Below are 17,553 nucleotides of genomic sequence, written 5' to 3'. Positions count from 1 at the left end.
GTCTTTTGCTAACTTCCAAAACTATTAGAAGATGAATCATTAAAATTCTAAGTCAACTCATTTAGTCTATAATTTAGACATCATTCTCAGAGTAAAAAAACAAATAAAAAACTTATATACCTTTTAAGGTTTTATGCATTGATTAAATTATATACTTTTTACTAATATATTCAGAATAATAAATAAATATTTGTTGTGTATACGATTTTATTAAAACATATTTAATTTTAATGAATATATTGTGTTTATTCTAATCATCAAGATTCAGATCATTTATGAGAGCAAATTAAAAAATAATAATGGTGCATCTAGAATTTATAACCATTAACAAAAAGATGAATTTTTATATTTATTTTTTAATAAATATTTTCTTACTATTTCATCTTTAAAATTGTGATAATTGTTTTTATTGTGTTACATGTTTGGAGAAAAATGAAAAAAAAAAAGAGTAGTTATTGTATAGGAAATGTGATAAAAAAAAGCATTAACCATTTTGATAACTTTTTAGGGTGTTTATTTTTTATTAATATAAAAAAGAAAAACACACAAGTTTACCCTAGTTATAAATAAAGAAAATAAATTATTTTTAAAAAATTACAAATGTTAAAATTATAGATAATTTGAGATGATTGGAGAAAAAAAGTCTTTGACTTAAGAGGAAAATAACTTCAAGTTGATAGTTCTATAAAAGTTAAAATTTCATTAATTTCAAAACTGAAAATAACAATAACTGTAATTTCAAAGGTTGTCACATTCAATGATTAGGAAAGACAAAAATTACAATTGACTTTGTTTTCATCTTCTTTGAAAGTAAGATTTCATATTTACTTTTATTTCTAAATATATTTTTATAAAAAATAAAAATAATATAATATAATATAATATTATTAAGAATTTAATGTAAAAAAATATTTTTATTCTTTTTAATGTCAAATAAAAATATATAAATTTTAAAATAAAAAATTAAGAGCATCTCTAATTTAAAACAGAAACTAATAGGAAAATGAAAACACATCTTTATATCTAATTTATAAAATTAAGTATTATCTATATTTATTTTTATTCGATTGACGAATTTGGACTATAACTATAATTAGAATTTTAGTTGTCGTCTCTAATATAGAAAAAGTAAAAATTCCAATAAATATCCATTATTTTCCAATAATAAATCCAATGCTAAATATTTTTTTTATTCAAAGTATTTTTGTTTGAATTTTATTATTCTTTTGGTCAATTTTCCAACTTGTTCAAGTGATTTTTTTAATAGTAATTTGTGTGTTGATAATAGTTAGAAGAGACCCACTCAACCCCACTTAGGTTGACCTTCATAACTTACACCACAAAATTCCAAAAAAAATAATTAAGTTACACTGTTCTTTCAGATCAATTAAAAAACATAAAAATCATAAACTTTTTTCATACTTTATTAGTTAGTAATATCATAAAAGTGTTTGTTGTGAAACCAAAAGTGAAAATAACTACTATTTTTATTTTAAAGCAACTTTTTATATCTTTTAACAACCAATATGAAAAATAAATAAAAAAACAGTAATTTATCAATATATGTAACCCAGACACTCACACAAATATTGATATGATATAGACACGAAGATACATATAATTTCTAAAATGTATGATAAGGGAACACAAATCTATATATTATATAATTATTTTTTTAGCAGATATATGTTTCTCATGACCGATTCAAAAGGATTTGTTTCTTATTTTTATATTCATAATAAAAATTTGTATAATAAGTTTGAATTTTAAAATAATTAATATATTTTTTTTTTTAAATTAGACTAGAACCGTGTTAGAATTGTCAAAAATCTAACAAATATTTGTTGAACTAGACATTTCATCGATACATGTTTTACGAGTGTCGGTATCCAATACGTATGTCCGACATGGACAAAGTTTAAAGGACGTGTGCGAGTCTCATAGTTTAGCGAGTCAAGAATCTCAATATTTTAATATTTTAATTTTAAAGAATATCTTATTTAAATAAAATATAAGTATTGTAATATGCTTGTTCAAGAAAAAGAAAAAAAAAGGTATTAATTGCAATTATGCATGTTTCATGCAACTTAGAACGAAAGAATAAGATTGCGTGAAGCAATGATGAAATCGAAATAATGATTAATCTGAAAATTATAATGAAAAATAATATTATATTCTTTCTACATTAATTTATATTTGAGGCACATAAATATTTCAATTCCAAGGGATTTTGTGAAGAATATCTCCTGTTGAAAATTATTTTCTTCTTTTTTTCTTTATTTAATTATAATAAATGCAAATGATGGTAGATGGTGATACAATAAGTACTTGATGATTATGACAATAATAAAGAAAAATAAAATATAGAATAATATGATAATTAGCAATAAATTTAAACTTAAAATAATTTTTTTTTAAATATAAGTATTTTTTCTGAAAAAAATCACTTATTTAAAAACCATATAGGATTTTATTCTTTAAAAAATAAAAAATAAAACTACTTATTTTATAAATAAATAAATAAACTCGATAAACACATTAAAAATCAGAACTTTTCTTAATTTATTAACATATTTTTAAATAATAAAAAATAAACGGGTTTAATATCAATGATAGATATATAATGATGGTGATTAATATTATAGTAGGAGATAGTAATTAACAATTAGAAATAATTAGTGTTGTTACTAAAAAACAATGAGATTAAACTTAAACAAATATTAGAGAGAAAAAATAATTACATGGGCATAGAAACCAGGAGGAAAATAACTTATTTTATTATATTTTTTATAAAATTCATTAGACAGTATATCTCATTATAAAAAATAACATAAAATTAGAAAAAATAAACAAATATAAAAACTAAGTTAAAAAAAGAAAGAAACTTTCAAAAGTAAAGTAAATAACTACACAGTGAAAGTTTAAACTAAAAAGGGAAAAAAATATTAATGGAATTTGAGCTTAGAATAATGATTCCAAAATTCGACTTTTTGTTCCTACACCTCCATACTTTCTTCTTTTACCTCCATAAATTTTTGAATTTTCAAAAATGTTCCTCTATAATATTCCAGATTACATAATCCATAAGTCATTTTTTAAATTTATAATTAGTTTTCAGATTATGTAATCCGGAAGCCTTTTTTGAGATGCATAATTACTTTTTGGATTACATAATCTGGAAGTCTTATTTAACTTCGGGATTATGTAATCTGGAAGTCTTTTTTTAAATGTGTTCTGGATTACATAATTCGGAAACTAGTTTATGAGGTTGAAAAAAAAGATAAAAATATATTTTCATGATGTGTATGATGATGTGTATGGAGGTGACAAAAGAAGATATGGAGGTGCAGGAAGAAACAGTCTTCCAATTCTGAATGCCGAATGTTAAAATTATAAGGGTGTTTCCAATGGCTTCCTGCACCCCCTCTTTCTCCAAAAAAACCATTTTACCTATTTTAAAAATATTTATAGATTACTCTTTTTGGAATATTTTCGGAACATAATTTCTGTAACATATTTTATGAATTTCAGATTTATCATTTTGAAAATTAAAAAAATTGTGTTTCAGAAAGAATATTTCGAAATAGTTTTTTCCTTCTGAATTTCCTAAACCCCTGGAAACACATTTTCTTAGAGAACCTTATTTTGGAATCATCCAAAATTATCAAGGATAATTTTGGGGTGCAGGAAGAAAAATATAGGGTGCAACCAAAATTATAATTGGAAAGCCCATTTAAATCTTCAACCCAATCCTATATATCTAATTATGTGCAACAAAAGGTCACTAATGTGAAATTGTTGACAAAAAAATAAGAGAGAAATTGCATATGATCATAATCACTAACATACAAAAATCTTGTACAATGTTGTTTACAAAATTTAAGAAATAATACATAACACACATTACAAGAAAATCACTAAACAACAATCAAATTTAGATACTAAAAATACTCAGTCACTATATCAACTAAATTAGATACTATTTTAAAAACTAAAAAATTATTGGTATCTAAAGTGATTTGTATTATTAATAAAAATTTATAAAATGATTTCTAAACTGGTATCTAAATTAGTTATCAAGGGTTTAGCTACTAACATTTAGTTTCTAAATTAATCTATAAAAGACTAATAGAGATTAATTTATAATATAAAACAGTAAGTAGACAAAACATTGCTAACTAATAGTCATATACTAATTTAAAAACTATTTTATAAATTTTTATTAATAATAGAAATTCTTTTAGATACCAATAATTTATTTTTTGAAAAATGATCTCTATTTTAGTTAAATAGTAACTAACTATTTTTTAAAATTAGTTTATATTTAACATTCTCTTATATATCTTATCTTAGGATATATTGGTGTAGCAAATAGTTAAATAAAAGTTACAGAAAAAGAGAGTGATATACCAGAGTCAAGCATTCAAACGATGACTCTTTCCTCTAAAAGCAACTCCATTGGTGTTACTGTGTTGTTGTGGTGAGGAAGAAGAAGCATTCTCTTCTGCTGCTGCTGGTGGTGTTCTTTCAGTCCCACCAAGACGATGACTTCTTCCTTTGAACACAATTCCAGCAGAAGGATCAGACTGCACAGGACTATTTATCTGTGTACCTTCTCCCCAGTATGCTACTATTTTCTGACTGATACATCATCAAGGATCACAACACTGCATCAAACTTTAGATTTTGCTATGCTAAATTATGTGAAAAGTTTTCTTTTAAGTTTACTTCAATATTCAATTGTGTTTAATCATGTATTTATCCTGTTACAACTTAATAGTTTGTTAAAATAATATTATAGTTTTAGAGTTTTATCATTCTATCAACCAAGGAAATTCTTTCCTTAAACTTTGATAGAAGGGTTTGTTATGTTAATATAGTCTTATATCGCTTAAAAGTCGAGACTAAAGACAGTTTGTATACTCCTTTCTTTTTCAACTCTCCAACTCACCTTTTAAGAAGAAAATCGTAATAAAGCATCGACTTCCAAAACAGACAATATCTCTCCTTCAACTTTCCAACTCACCTTTTAAGAAGAAAATCGTAATAAAACATCGACTTTCAAAACAGACAATATCTGGATAGTCTTAAAATAAGAGCAATTTGATATAATGATAAGGTGATAAAGAAAAGGATACACCCAGAGAGGGGTTTTGAATTTGAAGCGTCCTCCAGCAAGAGGATGAAGAACTGTTAAGAAGTAATATATGTGTCCTGCAAGCATACCTACAATGTCTGGCTTTAAAGGATTTCCAAATATTAAATCCAGAGCTAACAAAGCCCATGGAAGGTAAAATCCCTGCACAGATATATCCATGGTTAAACTATAATAATTCTAACACAAAATACTCATAACTAAATAAGCTAAGTTGCTAAAGAAAGAAAAATACTCTGTTCTGTAAACATTATTATAGAGAGAAAAAAAGTATCATTTTTATATGTTACAATTAATTTATTCACAAATAAAAAATAGTAAGTAAATATAAAAATTAATTTTTTAATAAAATAAATTTAACTTACTACAAAATTAACTTCATTTTTTTCTAAAACTTAACAAAAAGAAACATGCTTAAATAAAGCAATTTCTTGGTTCTTCACTACAAAAAAATCATTAAATATAAACCAATTTTAGAGACAAAAATAATTAGTTGTTATAATTAATTTTTATTATTTATTATTGATAAATAGTTTCTAAATTGGTATCTGGTAGTTAAAATCTTGGTAGTTAATTAGATACCAATTTAGAAACTATTTATCAATAATAAAAATTAATTTAAAAATTAATAATTTTTTTAATTTTTATAATAGTTTTTAATTTAATTATTATAATAATTAATTATTTTTTTGTATAAAACTTATTTCTATTTAATAATTTTCTTGTATAACGCAAACAATAGTTGGTGTTTTGTAACAACATACATATGGAAAAATTGGCATTAACTAAACCTGAAACAACAATTTCTTTTATGATATTATCAATAAATTTTGTAGGCAATCCCTGAATACCAATATCAACAACCGACGACATATGTGAAATACGTTAAGATAAGGATTATTAATATACACTAAACTATGTGAAGAATTAAGTAATTAGCATACATAATCATGATTAAAAATGTATTATATAATTTTTCATACAATTTAGTGTGTATTAGTTATTCTTTTATCTTGACGTATTTCACAGACATTCGATATTAAGATTAACGGATTGTCGGTTCCGACCGATACAAATTTGATTATACCTTCAACGATACGACACCATAAATGTTGATTCGTGCATTTGGAAACTCGCGGCTCCAAACATAGACGATCATGAAGACTAACGAAACTCCCATGAATGGATACCGAAAGTATGGCACTGCTGAAATCACCTAAGAAGACCACAAATTTGTTACCCTTTAATGTTTTTAGGATGAAAAACATATCCAAATCTTGTTTGCGATCAACAGTAGTACAATCATGAAACATGTTTCATTTGTAGAAATGAAAATCAAGAGATGAAAAGTAACATAAACAAACAGCAACACATACCAGAAGAGAGAGTGCACCAAATACGAACATCCAAACATAATCTGCAGTTCTCTTGTCAAAGGGTCCTCTTTCCAATGAAACACCATACTTTGCTCTGCATAGTTCATCATTCAAAACAATAACAAAAACTGTGTCATTGAAACTACCTTAATTACATTGGCTGTGAAAAGCAGAATGAGGTGTAAGAAGTTGCATAAGTAGCTTACATCATTATCAGACGCATAGCAAATGGAAATGAAAAAGAGCCAAGAAAGAAGAAATTTGTTATAAGCCTCCAAACCTATAAATACATAAGCAAATATGTCAAAGAAATTTGGTGAAAAAGTTTAAAGTTCTTTAACTAGTATTAAAAAGTGTACTTTAAGATTAATTCAACCTTATAAAACCGGTTTATAAGGTTAGGTTCGCTTCTGAATGATCGGATCCGATAATAAGTGACAAGTTAAAGTCAATAATAAGTGATTTTAAGCCTAACTTACTTTATAGAATCAAGTTTACAACCACTCATTTTGCCTAATACAGTTTAAGTTTAAGTTTGAAAATGGGAAGTATATCCAAAATAACTCTGAAATTATTATATCAGGTTCATGCAGAAAAACATAGAGTTTAATTTTTATACAACATCACTTCAAAGATTTTTGCTTTGAGAAACCATTTTAGGTGTGACTTTTGAAGTAATTACTATAAAAGTTAACAAACATGTTTACATGCAACAAAAGTATAAAAAAACATGCATACTATAATCAGATTAAATTCAGATACCCTATTGCTGCAGATGAGAAATCAGATTCAGAACAGTTTTTGGATTACAAAACCTGAAGACGTTTAAACACTAGTCCATAATCAAGTGCTATGTTCCATGCATCATAGAATTCCAGATAGTATGCAGAAGTGGTCATCAAACAGGCCACTCCATAGAACTTGCTCACAGGTGGCAGAGATCGATAGTATCTGAAACAGCAGAGGGAAATCTTGATCAATTACTATTCATCATTCTCTCACAAAAATACTTATAAATTCATCACAGATAAAAAATTAAGCATGACTAAGATGAAATTTTGAGCATCTGAATAATACATAGCAGAATAAAAAAGCATAGAAGTTGAATTGACCATGTATATGTCATGTGAAGTAAAAGGAAATTCCATGTGTAGATTATATTATCAGTTGCAATTTTTAATTCTTCATGGTTCTGAGATAAGAGACAGAAAAATTGAGAGAGAGAGAGAGAGAAAGAGTACTCTGCTGGTGTAGACATGTTGAAGGAATTGGTGTTATCAATGCAAGAGTTGAAGGTTAAGATGAGTGAAGGAATTGAAAATTCCAAAGAATGGAGTGAGCATTATAAAAGGAGTTTTACCACTAAAGTCCCACACCGAATGACACTCCAACACTGTTTTTGCAAATTTTCTTCTTATAATTGACTTATTGACTTTGACCAATTCTCTTTACCTTTTCCACCGTCCTATCTTCATTGTTTAATTCGCAGAATTTTTTTTCTTTTTCCTATTTTTTTCACTTTTTATTTTCATAAGATTTAACATGTAAGTTTATATATGTAGCTAATATTAATTTTAATTTCATCTCTTTAAATAAATTTGTATGAAGTTTATTGATGTATTCTCTTCTACTCTTAGGTTCTGTTTGTTTGAAGAAGAAACAAATATTTACCCTTAACAAAATTATATATATATATATATATATATATATATATATTACATTTACACCAAGTTTCTTTTTAACTTTTTATTATATTTTAAATTTAAAAATAATTCTTTTTATGTAATTTTAAAGTGTTTTATGTTTTTTCATATTTTGATTATTTATTTTTGTAAGGAAGAGTAACCACAGGAACTAAAAACAAGTTTTTTAAAATTAATAAATAAATTCGTATAAATAAAAAATCCAAAACATATTTCAACTATTATTTTAGTTTAATGTGATAGGATAAGATAACAAGTTGGTATAAAACTCATGATGAGTTGTCTCAAGATATTTGTATCTAAAATATGGTCAAGCTAGATATAGTTATGAAGTAGCGATATGACATAAATGTTTACTAAAACATCTTATATAAATATTAAATTGACAAATTTTCTCTTTAAAAGAAAAAATATAAGTTAAAAAAGAAAAGAGTATATAAAATGTTATTGTCTTCCCTTCTAAGAAATGTAGATCTATTGAACAGAGAAAAAAGTTTATGAATTGTTTTTGGTTTCGACTCCTAAGCGATGTAGGATTATCGAAAGAAGAAGTAAACATGTAATGTTTTATAATATAAGAACTAATTAAATGAAATATGTTTTAGAGATGGGATTGAGAATTTGTTAATAATTTTGTTAAGGATTAAATATGTTTTTCGTTCATATACTATGATCTGAAATTGGTTTTTGTCTCTTAGTTCAAATTTTTGACTTCCTAAGTACTTATAATAAGAAAATTATTGAAATATGTTCTTAACAATATTTTTTTCCATAAACGATTTTTTTAACGTAAACTATATTATAATATTATGACATCCACATCAACATAAAATATTTTAACATCTTAAAATTCATTTAGCATGTAAAAATATTGTTAATATTTCAATATTTTTTTTATTATAAGTGGTAAAAATGTCTAAAATTAAGTAGAAATAAAAACTAATTTCACTTGAAAATAAAAGAAAGAAAAAAGATATTTAACCTTTTTGTTAATAAATTTTCCTATGACATGTGAGAAAATAAATTCAGACTAGGCTACTCCATGTGGCAGTAATGTTATAATTAGGTTACTTTGAGGGTAAAAATGAGATTCGCAACATAAAAAGATGCATTTGGTAGTTAGATGTTGAATATTTCCTTTTGCATTTATTGTAAAATATACTTTTCTATTTGCAATTAATAATGATGAAGGTCAACTTTGAATTTTCTGTATATTGCACAAAAAGTTAAAGGCAAAAAATATAATTCAGGAATTATATATATAGTTCTCATAATTATTTCCATTTTTTTAATAAAATTTATGTTGAATTTTTATCAGATATATATTTGTATTAATTTTAAATTATTTTAAATATTTCTTATAAAAAATTAAAAAATATAATATTATCAAGAATTCAATATTAAAAAAAAAATATGCCAAATACTTAGGAGAAGTTTGTATAGAATTTAAAACAAAGTACCAACTATTTCCACAAATATGAATAATTATAGAAGAGAAAAGAAATATATTTGAAATTTCATTACAATTACAATATTTATTATTTTTACGAGTCTTTCAAAAATATTAGGATTTGTATTTATTTAAAATTTTAAAACAATGTACCAACTATTTCCACAAATATGAATAATTATAGAAGAGAAAAGAAATATATTTGAAATTTCATTACAATTACAATATTTATTATTTTTACGAGTCTTTCAAAAATATTAGGATTTGTATTTATTTAAAATTTTAAATATTTTAGAAATTTTATGTATCTTAAATTTTTATTTAAATATGATTTTAAATAAATTTTCTGACCATCCTAAATATGTTTAGACAGTTTGACAAAATTCATTTTTTTTCTGAAATTAATTCTTACAACCAGAAATAATATTTAAACTAAAAATAATTATAATTTACAAATAAATAAATCTAATTGATTTGTCAATATTTTTAAATTGAAAGATAAATTTGTAATGTTATAAATATTTCATATTTCTTTACTCAAATATGTTTAGAGAGAAAGGTAAATTTGTAACCTTAAATTTTACACCTTTTAAAATAATACAAAATTTTCTTACAACCACTACAAATCATTAAATAAAAGATCAATTTTAGACAAAAAAATAATTAGTTACTATATTAACTAAATAATTAAATACAAAATAATTTTAGAAATCAATTTTAGATATCAAAAATATTTTTACTCTCTAAAATAATATATAATTTATTCAATATAGCAACTAATTATTGTTAGTCAATATACTAACTAATTATTTTTAGTCAATATATCAACTAATTATTTTTAGTCTATTGAATTGATTTTTACATAATAATTTTTTAACAGGGAATCATCACACCACTCACAAATTTTAATATATATTTTTTTCAAAAGTTCATTCAAATATACTCCTATCTAATTTTCAGGTACACTCTCTAAAATCATCATACATCATGTTCTCACTCCAAACAGCTAAATGATAAAAAAAATTGAACACAGCATTTTATCATTAATTTTTTAATATATATTTTAGAGTTATATTTTTTGGTTCTTGCTCACGTGGGTACTGATTTATGATGAAAAATGGTAATAAAATTATATTATTTTGAATTTTGAACTTCTTTTACACGATAAAGTGATACATTTTTAATAAATAATTACAATATATAAAACGATTTATAGGTAACTCTTGAATAATTTTGTTGGTTGGGAGTATCCAACATTGGTGTTCCTCTGTTATCCCAGTTTCCTTAGATCTCTTAAACTGTGAACTTATGTTTCTGATTTTTCTCTATTTATCATAACATTCAAACACAGCCATTTTCCTCTGATTTATCATTGTGTTTGCTTTGTTTGATTTTTGAGATTAGATGGGGGAAAGGCCAGAATCGCGTTACGTGAAGCTGACAAAGGATCATGGTCCTTTGGAAGATATCACCCCTGGTGAACTGAATCAGCCAATTGAGGTCCCTCAGGTTTGGATTCATTTTTTTCTTCAATTTCATTGAGAAATTTTTGTTTTTTGGATTCTGGGTTGTTGTCTGATTGTGGAATTGGCAATGTCATGGTTTTAAATTGCAGTGGCTGTCTTGATTTTGGCATGATCCTCAATATTTTGGGAAATTGTTGACAATGTGGGTTGATGTAGTTGCAATTGTGGTTGTGAACACTCTAAAAACCTTTGTGTGTGTTTTGACCGAATTGTGGTAGCAAATCCTTGTTTAAATCTACTAATAGAGATTTTCAGGAGAAAACCTTGTTAATGTGGGCTGGTGTAGTCGCAATTGTGATCACAGAAGCCTTGATGTTTTTTGGCTGAAAATTTGCAGTAGCAAACTGTTTTATAAAATCTCCCAATTTTGATATTCATGATGAGGAAACCTTGTTGAAGGGTTTTTAGGTGCAATATAAGTGTGGTTTTGCCTTTTCATGAATTATAGTCGTGTGAATGAAGAAAGCAGCAAAGTGGTCTAGTGTTGTTTGCATTTGTGGAGATGGAGATGTGGAATGTGAATTTGGGTGGGAGATTAGGTTGTAGATGCTTGATTGAAAATGTTATATAATCAGTTTACATTCTCTTCGTACCTAATGTTGCTATGTCGTGTGTGTTGTTCATCAAATGTCCCTAACAAGGTGGGAATGTGAATTCCGAAGTTTGTATGTTTTGAATCTGTGTTTGTGTGTTTTGAATCAGTGCTTTGGAACTTTTACCCATTTGAAAATTAAAGAAAGGTTCTAAGTAAAATCCAAAATTGTGCGTATATCATTATTGGAGATCACAAATCGATTAGAAATATGACTAAATATAAATCGGTGTAAATCTCACCTTAAAATTCGGTTTATAAAATGAGATTTGCATCACTTGTATTTTAGTCAACATGATCTCCAACAATCAGGTTGAAATCCTAAATTTTTAGAATTCCAAACAAGGGTAAATATTCCTTTTGCATCTTATCCTAAGGAGAAAGGGCTGTGTTTGGACATTGGAAGCCAATGTGAAACCTTGTCAAATCTGTTGTAACATTACAAGAGAAAAAAATGAAAATTTGAAAAGATTTTGCTTGTACATTGTTTGGTGAGTCTTAATACAAGTTACTGAATAGCTATATGCTAATGGTTTTAAATCTTTTGCAGTTGGCTGTTCACAAGTGCATGGAATGTGGGCAGCCATTACCTGAAAGCTATACACCTCCTTCTGATGAAGCTTGGATGACTGGGATCTTTGGATGTGCTGAAGATAGGGAAAATTGTAAGTTAATGCATGATCAAGCTGTCAAATTTTGTTAGAGTCAGGGTGTTATCTATTATCTATATCAAACTAGTCAAATTGTCTCTGGTGAAACTAAAACTAACCTAGTGTGATATGATTCCTTTCACCATTAATCCTTACTACCAAAGTTTCTTCATATTTAAGAAGAATATGTTAAGTTGAGAGTAACATGCTGAGCACTAGAATATGAAGGAATTACTTAAATGGCTGTATTAGAAGTATTCATAGTTGCAATGAGTAAGCAGAAAAGTGTGTTGTTATGCCATTTAACGTTCATTGCAGGTTTGACAGGACTGTTTTGTCCTTGTGTGTTATTTGGGCGCAATGTAGAAAGCCTGCATGAAGAAACTCCTTGGACTGGACCATGCATTTGTCATGCTATTTTCATCGAGGGTGGCATTGCTCTGGCAACAGCAACTGCGATCTTCAACGGTTACATTGATCCAGGGACATCATTTCTCATTTTTGAGGGCTTGTTTTTTACATGGTGGATGTGTGGCATTTACACTGGTCAGGTTCGGCAAACCTTGCAGAAGAAGTATCACTTGGAGGTATGTATCAGTTGAATTGAATGTCTTTTCCAATGCAATAGTATGTATCAAATGTTCATCTACTGAGAAAAAATATTGCTTCTTCTTATGGCAGATTTGTAATGTAGAATTCATTAGATGTTGAAAATAATTTCCTTTCTGTGGTAGTTTTGTTCAATTCCCAAGTCTTGCCCAAGTGAACAAAATCTATAATGCCATAATAAGACCTTTTTACATTCATATTTTGAACAGCATTAACCGAAAGAGAAACAAAGATATGCTTGTTGATGTGTAATCTAACAATGAAAAAACCTTATGGACACAATTTTAGTGTCAAATGTCTGCAATTTTCAACCAACCACGCAGTTTGAAAAACCATGTTTTCTTTAATATTATGGAATGATAAAACTCTGTATATGCAATGCATTTGTTATATTTGTGTTACCTAGTAACATGTAGTTTATGTCTGGGAAAGATTATTCCAGGCAAATGATCATTTTTTCCTCAAAATCTCTTGTGAAGTTGGCAAAGGAAATGCATTTTTTTCTCTCCAAAATAAGTTATAAACCGAACACACAATTAACATCTGAATAATTTTGTCTCCTTTTGGTTTTATGTTTTCCCCAGAACACAAACATGGTTTTTCTTTTAAGATTTTCTCACTGGTTCTGTTGATGACTGCAGAACTCACCTTGTGATCCATGTTGTGTACACTGCTGCATGCACTGGTGTGCCTTGTGTCAAGAGCACAGGGAGATGAAGGGAAGGCTCTTTGACAATGGTTTCTCAGAGGGAACCATTGTTAATGCACCTCCCATTCAAGAGATGAAGTCCAGTGATAACAAGGAAAATCCTGAAACCTCTTCTCACAACAGGCATAGCCATGAGCACACTGGTTTGGAACTGCAGCCTGTATAGGGTATTGCTGTTACCCTTGTTAATATCCAAGACAATGACATGTAGTTTCAAATTTTGCTTGCTAGAGAATAATTTTCTTGCACCTTTGAGTTGAGTTCACTGTGTTTCATTCATAGACATCACTCTCCTCTCCATTGAGTTCACACATATATTTAAATCAAATTATTCTTGGCTTCTTCTGTTCTTGGCCATATCAAGTTTCTTCAAAGATGATGATGCTATTCACAAATTCAATGGCTATTTTAAAAAAATTGTCTATTTTTTTCTACAATTTCAGTGACTTAGTTGTAAACTATTTGTAATTTCGTTTAATTTTCTATTTTAGAAACATTGACTGTGATCTAGTTAATAAGTTCGAAATTAAAACTAAAATCAAAAAGCCCAAATATAGGAAAAACTATTTTTGTCTGTATAATGGAATTTTTTTCTCAAATTATCAAATATCAACACTACTTTGTTCCACCAATGGATTATTGAAGAAAGACACGGTAATGAGATTGAAAATTAAAAAAGTTTTCTCTACCTTCAATATATTTTTAATATTTTTATTTATTAGTTTCATTTTATTTTTGACATTTTAATGAATTAATATATGTATTAATTTAATTCTCAAGTTACCAGACAAATATATGTATTTTTTCATTAGAGTTTATCAACATGAATTCTAGGTATAGCATTGGATTTCATAAAAAAAATTGTAAGATTAATTTTTGTAATTAAAAAGTAAATACATAAAATGAAAAATAAAATAAAAAAGTACAAGGAAAAGAAAATATTGGACTCATATTAAGCAGTGGTACAGAGATAATTTGTAGTATTGGACTCCATTGTTTGAATAAGATGCACTCCAATGCTTTTCTCATTCTCCTGTTCAATGTGAAATCAATCAAAATTATTATTTATTTTATTTAACACAAAATATTAGGCATGGAAACTGAGAAAAAAAGTAACTAAATTTTTATATATATTAAACATGATTTTAATTATATTTGTAATGAAAATAAAAAAGAGTAATTAGAGGGTGAAGGGTTACCAATGAAGTAGAGATAAGTGGAAGAAGAGTGAGAAGTTGTTGTAAGTATTCTTCTTCTTGTTTTAGGGTTGTGCTTAGTTCTGTAATTTGATAAAGAATCCTTTCAACCTGCTGAAATAAATAACACAAGTTCTACAATTAATTATCAATGCTTTTTTGAAATAAATAGTTTAAGAATTGGATCCTGGAATCATTAAATATTAGATATTATTTTAGAGAATAAAAAAATTATTGATATCTAAATTAGTTTATATTATTGATAAATGATTTTTAAATCGGTATCTAATTAAATATCAAAGTTTAGATATCAACTCTAAAATTTAAATAATTGGTAGATAAAAATTAGGTAGCTAATCAAATACCAATTTAGAAACTATTTATCAATAATAGAAACTAATTTAAATACTTATAATTTTTTAGTATCTAAAATAGTATATAATTTAGTCAATATAGAAACTAATAATTTTTTTGTCTCTAAAATAATTTCTGATTAACAATTTTTTAGTAGTCATCCTTCCTTGACTGATTTATATTTATTATATTGTTTTTTATGATAAAAAAAGTTAAAATAATTTACTTTGACATATATATATATATATATATATATAAATTGGTAATTGGTTTATTTGATTTTTTGAATAAAAAAATAAAAAAATATTGAAAGAAAAGAAAATGTATATATACCTTTGTGTGGTATTTTGTGATTAATGGTTCCATATTCTCCATTACTGTAATGGCTGAATTCAGTGCTTCAGAGATGGATTTCGTGTCTACCTGTCAACACAATCAAAATATTGTTCTAAAATTTAGAAAATAAAAACATAATTAAACATCCATATATAATAACTTTTATTCAATATAATTAATGGCTAAATATAATAAATTATATATAGTTATAAGATAAAGAAGATGTAATATATATATATATATATATATATATATATATATATATATATATATATATATATATATATATATATATATACCTTAAGGTAGGTTAAAGGGATTATGGTGGAGAATGCTGATAATTTCCTTGACAATCTGGCAACAGATTCTTGGTTTCTTCTCTCTAATTCTCCCCATTCACTGAGAAGATAGAGTTGTCCATTCAGAATTTTATAAAGCTTCATCACATCTTTCACCTTTCTCACTTCAACACTTTTTGCTATTCTTATCTTTCTCAGCTTCACAATTCTAACCCATACTGCAAACAATTGTATCTGAAATCAACAACAGAATGGTTATAGGAATTTTCAGGAAATGTGGACAATTTTTGCTCTTTATATCACAAATGAGTTTGTTTTTTTAAAAATTGACACAACTTCATTTGGGTCAAAGTGTAACCAGTTTAAAATCTTTCCCTTCGTAGGTTAAAAATTCTACTATCTTAATATGATTGTTAAAAATCTTTCCATCTTGATATGATTATAAAAAATGGTACCATTTTAATGACTTCTTCACAATTTTATTGTGTCAATTAACATGACTGATCGACAAACAATAAATTAAATAAAAAAAAAACAAAAAAAAGTTTCAATCATTTAAAAAAAATACCAAACAACTTTTCTAAACAAATACAAATCTGTCTAAACAAATGTTACAAATGTTTAAAACAAATGTCTGACCTCTCAAACCACACGCAATTCTCTATATTTGTAATTTTTTTAAAAATCAATCTCATTTAAGTAAAAAGGAGAAAATTAAGGTACTTTCTTAAAAAAAAAAAACATAGTTATATCATCACAAATAAACCAAACACAGTTGTTATGGCATATCACCATTTTCTTTTCCATCAAACTATAACTTAGATTAACAAATTTGTTCATATATATTATAAATTTTTTGCTTGAAAATTGGGAAATACAACAACTATGTTCCATTTAGAGCCAAACAAAAAAAATGAATAAAAGACAGAAAGAACATACCAGGGCCATACTCTTGACATTAGCCATGGCAACTTGAGCTCTAGCATTGACAAACATCCATTGCACAAGTCTATTATGCAAAACCCTAAATTGATGGTACTCTTCCTCTTGCATTGGTGACACCTTCTTCTGCTTGAAGTACTTCAACACTTTGTTAACACTACCACCAACATTACTTTTACTTCTCAGTGACGCTTTCGCCGGTTGTTGAGGCCATGTGGGAGATCCCAATGACCATCTTCCCGGCGAAAGTGCCCATGCAGAAGGTGATGATGAAGCCCTCTTTGAAACTCCAACGTTACTATTATTATCGGGGCTAACACCTCGTTGCAAGAACTTGCCAAAGCTTTCATCTCTGTTCTTCTTCTCTTGATGAACTCTAGTACTTGTTTGCTTGTTCGAAATGGATGTTGTTAATGTAGGATTGTTCCCTTCATTGTTGTTGGTTGTTCTTGTTCTTGATGTTGACTTTGAACGTTGGATACTAGTGATGCTGAATCTTTCACTAGAGCTGAACCTTTGTGAACTCCTCTCCGGAGTGGTTATGGCTGCCGCGGCGGAGCCACTGCCGCTTCGACTTCGGACGAGCCGTGGTGACGGTGACACCACCGTGAGGTGGTTGCGGCCGGAGAGAGTGTGGGAAGGTTTGTCCATAGAGA

At 26.8% G+C, this 17,553-nt stretch overlaps 3 protein-coding genes across 5 annotated transcripts; 1 reads left to right on the top strand and 2 right to left on the bottom strand.

Annotated features, from left to right (window-relative positions):
- Positions 1–3,798: 3,798 nt before the first annotated feature.
- LOC137834644 (derlin-1.1) lies at positions 3,799–7,923 on the bottom strand. Of its 2 annotated transcripts, none has more exons than XM_068642733.2 (7): positions 7,773–7,923; positions 7,347–7,482; positions 6,738–6,811; positions 6,532–6,625; positions 6,243–6,371; positions 5,139–5,299; positions 3,799–4,641 (listed from the first exon to the last, which is right to left on the bottom strand). In XM_068642733.2, the coding sequence occupies exons 1-7, from the start codon at positions 7,787–7,789 to the stop codon at positions 4,416–4,418; spliced, it is 837 nt and encodes a 278-aa protein (XP_068498834.2). In that variant the 5' UTR covers positions 7,790–7,923; the 3' UTR covers positions 3,799–4,415. The 2 variants fall into 2 exon arrangements, with proteins under 2 accessions (XP_068498834.2, XP_090159102.1); XM_090302976.1 differs by having other exon boundaries at positions 7,644–7,784.
- Positions 7,924–10,913: 2,990 nt separating this feature from the next.
- On the top strand, positions 10,914–14,115 carry LOC137834643 (cell number regulator 6). Of its 2 annotated transcripts, none has more exons than XM_068642732.2 (5): positions 10,914–10,984; positions 11,089–11,193; positions 12,353–12,467; positions 12,771–13,039; positions 13,703–14,115. In XM_068642732.2, exons 2-5 carry the CDS (start codon positions 11,089–11,091, stop codon positions 13,934–13,936), a joined length of 723 nt encoding a protein of 240 aa, XP_068498833.2. In that variant the 5' UTR covers positions 10,914–10,984; the 3' UTR covers positions 13,937–14,115. The 2 variants fall into 2 exon arrangements, with proteins under 2 accessions (XP_068498833.2, XP_090158638.1); XM_090302512.1 differs by having other exon boundaries at positions 10,925–10,943.
- Positions 14,116–14,702: 587 nt separating this feature from the next.
- Positions 14,703–17,553, bottom strand: QWRF7 (QWRF motif protein (DUF566)). The gene is made up of 5 exons (XM_068642731.2): positions 16,895–17,553; positions 15,956–16,189; positions 15,654–15,743; positions 14,970–15,080; positions 14,703–14,803 (listed from the first exon to the last, which is right to left on the bottom strand). The coding sequence occupies exons 1-5, from the start codon at positions 17,546–17,548 to the stop codon at positions 14,723–14,725; spliced, it is 1,170 nt and encodes a 389-aa protein (XP_068498832.2). The 5' UTR covers positions 17,549–17,553; the 3' UTR covers positions 14,703–14,722.

The sequence above is a fragment of the Phaseolus vulgaris genome, chromosome 5 (assembly GCF_051622355.1).
Source record: "Phaseolus vulgaris cultivar YP4 chromosome 5, ASM5162235v1, whole genome shotgun sequence".
NCBI lineage: Eukaryota > Viridiplantae > Streptophyta > Magnoliopsida > Fabales > Fabaceae > Phaseolus > Phaseolus vulgaris.
The sequence above is the reverse complement of the archived record's forward strand: the minus strand, read 5'-3'. Positions and strand labels throughout refer to the sequence as shown.

Bases quoted from the DNA above. Each gene is read 5' to 3' on its own strand.
- LOC137834644 (XM_068642733.2), bottom strand. The intron at 6,626-6,737 runs GTAAGCTACTTA...TGAACTATGCAG, and splicing joins GCTATGCGTCTGATAATGAT to AGCAAAGTATGGTGTTTCAT. The intron at 5,300-6,242 runs GTATAATCAAAT...ATATCTGTGCAG, and splicing joins ATGGTGTCGTATCGTTGAAG to GGATTTTACCTTCCATGGGC.
- QWRF7 (XM_068642731.2), bottom strand. From the start codon at position 17,548: ATGGACAAACCTTCCCACACTCTCTCCGGCCGCAACCACCTCACGGTG. The intron at 16,190-16,894 runs GTATGTTCTTTC...TGTTGATTTCAG, and splicing joins ATGTCAAGAGTATGGCCCTG to ATACAATTGTTTGCAGTATG. The intron at 15,744-15,955 runs GTATATATATAT...TTGTGTTGACAG, and splicing joins TCCCTTTAACCTACCTTAAG to GTAGACACGAAATCCATCTC.
- LOC137834643 (XM_068642732.2), top strand. From the start codon at position 11,089: ATGGGGGAAAGGCCAGAATCGCGTTACGTGAAGCTGACAAAGGATCAT. The intron at 12,468-12,770 runs GTAAGTTAATGC...CGTTCATTGCAG, and splicing joins TGCTGAAGATAGGGAAAATT to GTTTGACAGGACTGTTTTGT. The intron at 13,040-13,702 runs GTATGTATCAGT...TGATGACTGCAG, and splicing joins AGAAGAAGTATCACTTGGAG to AACTCACCTTGTGATCCATG.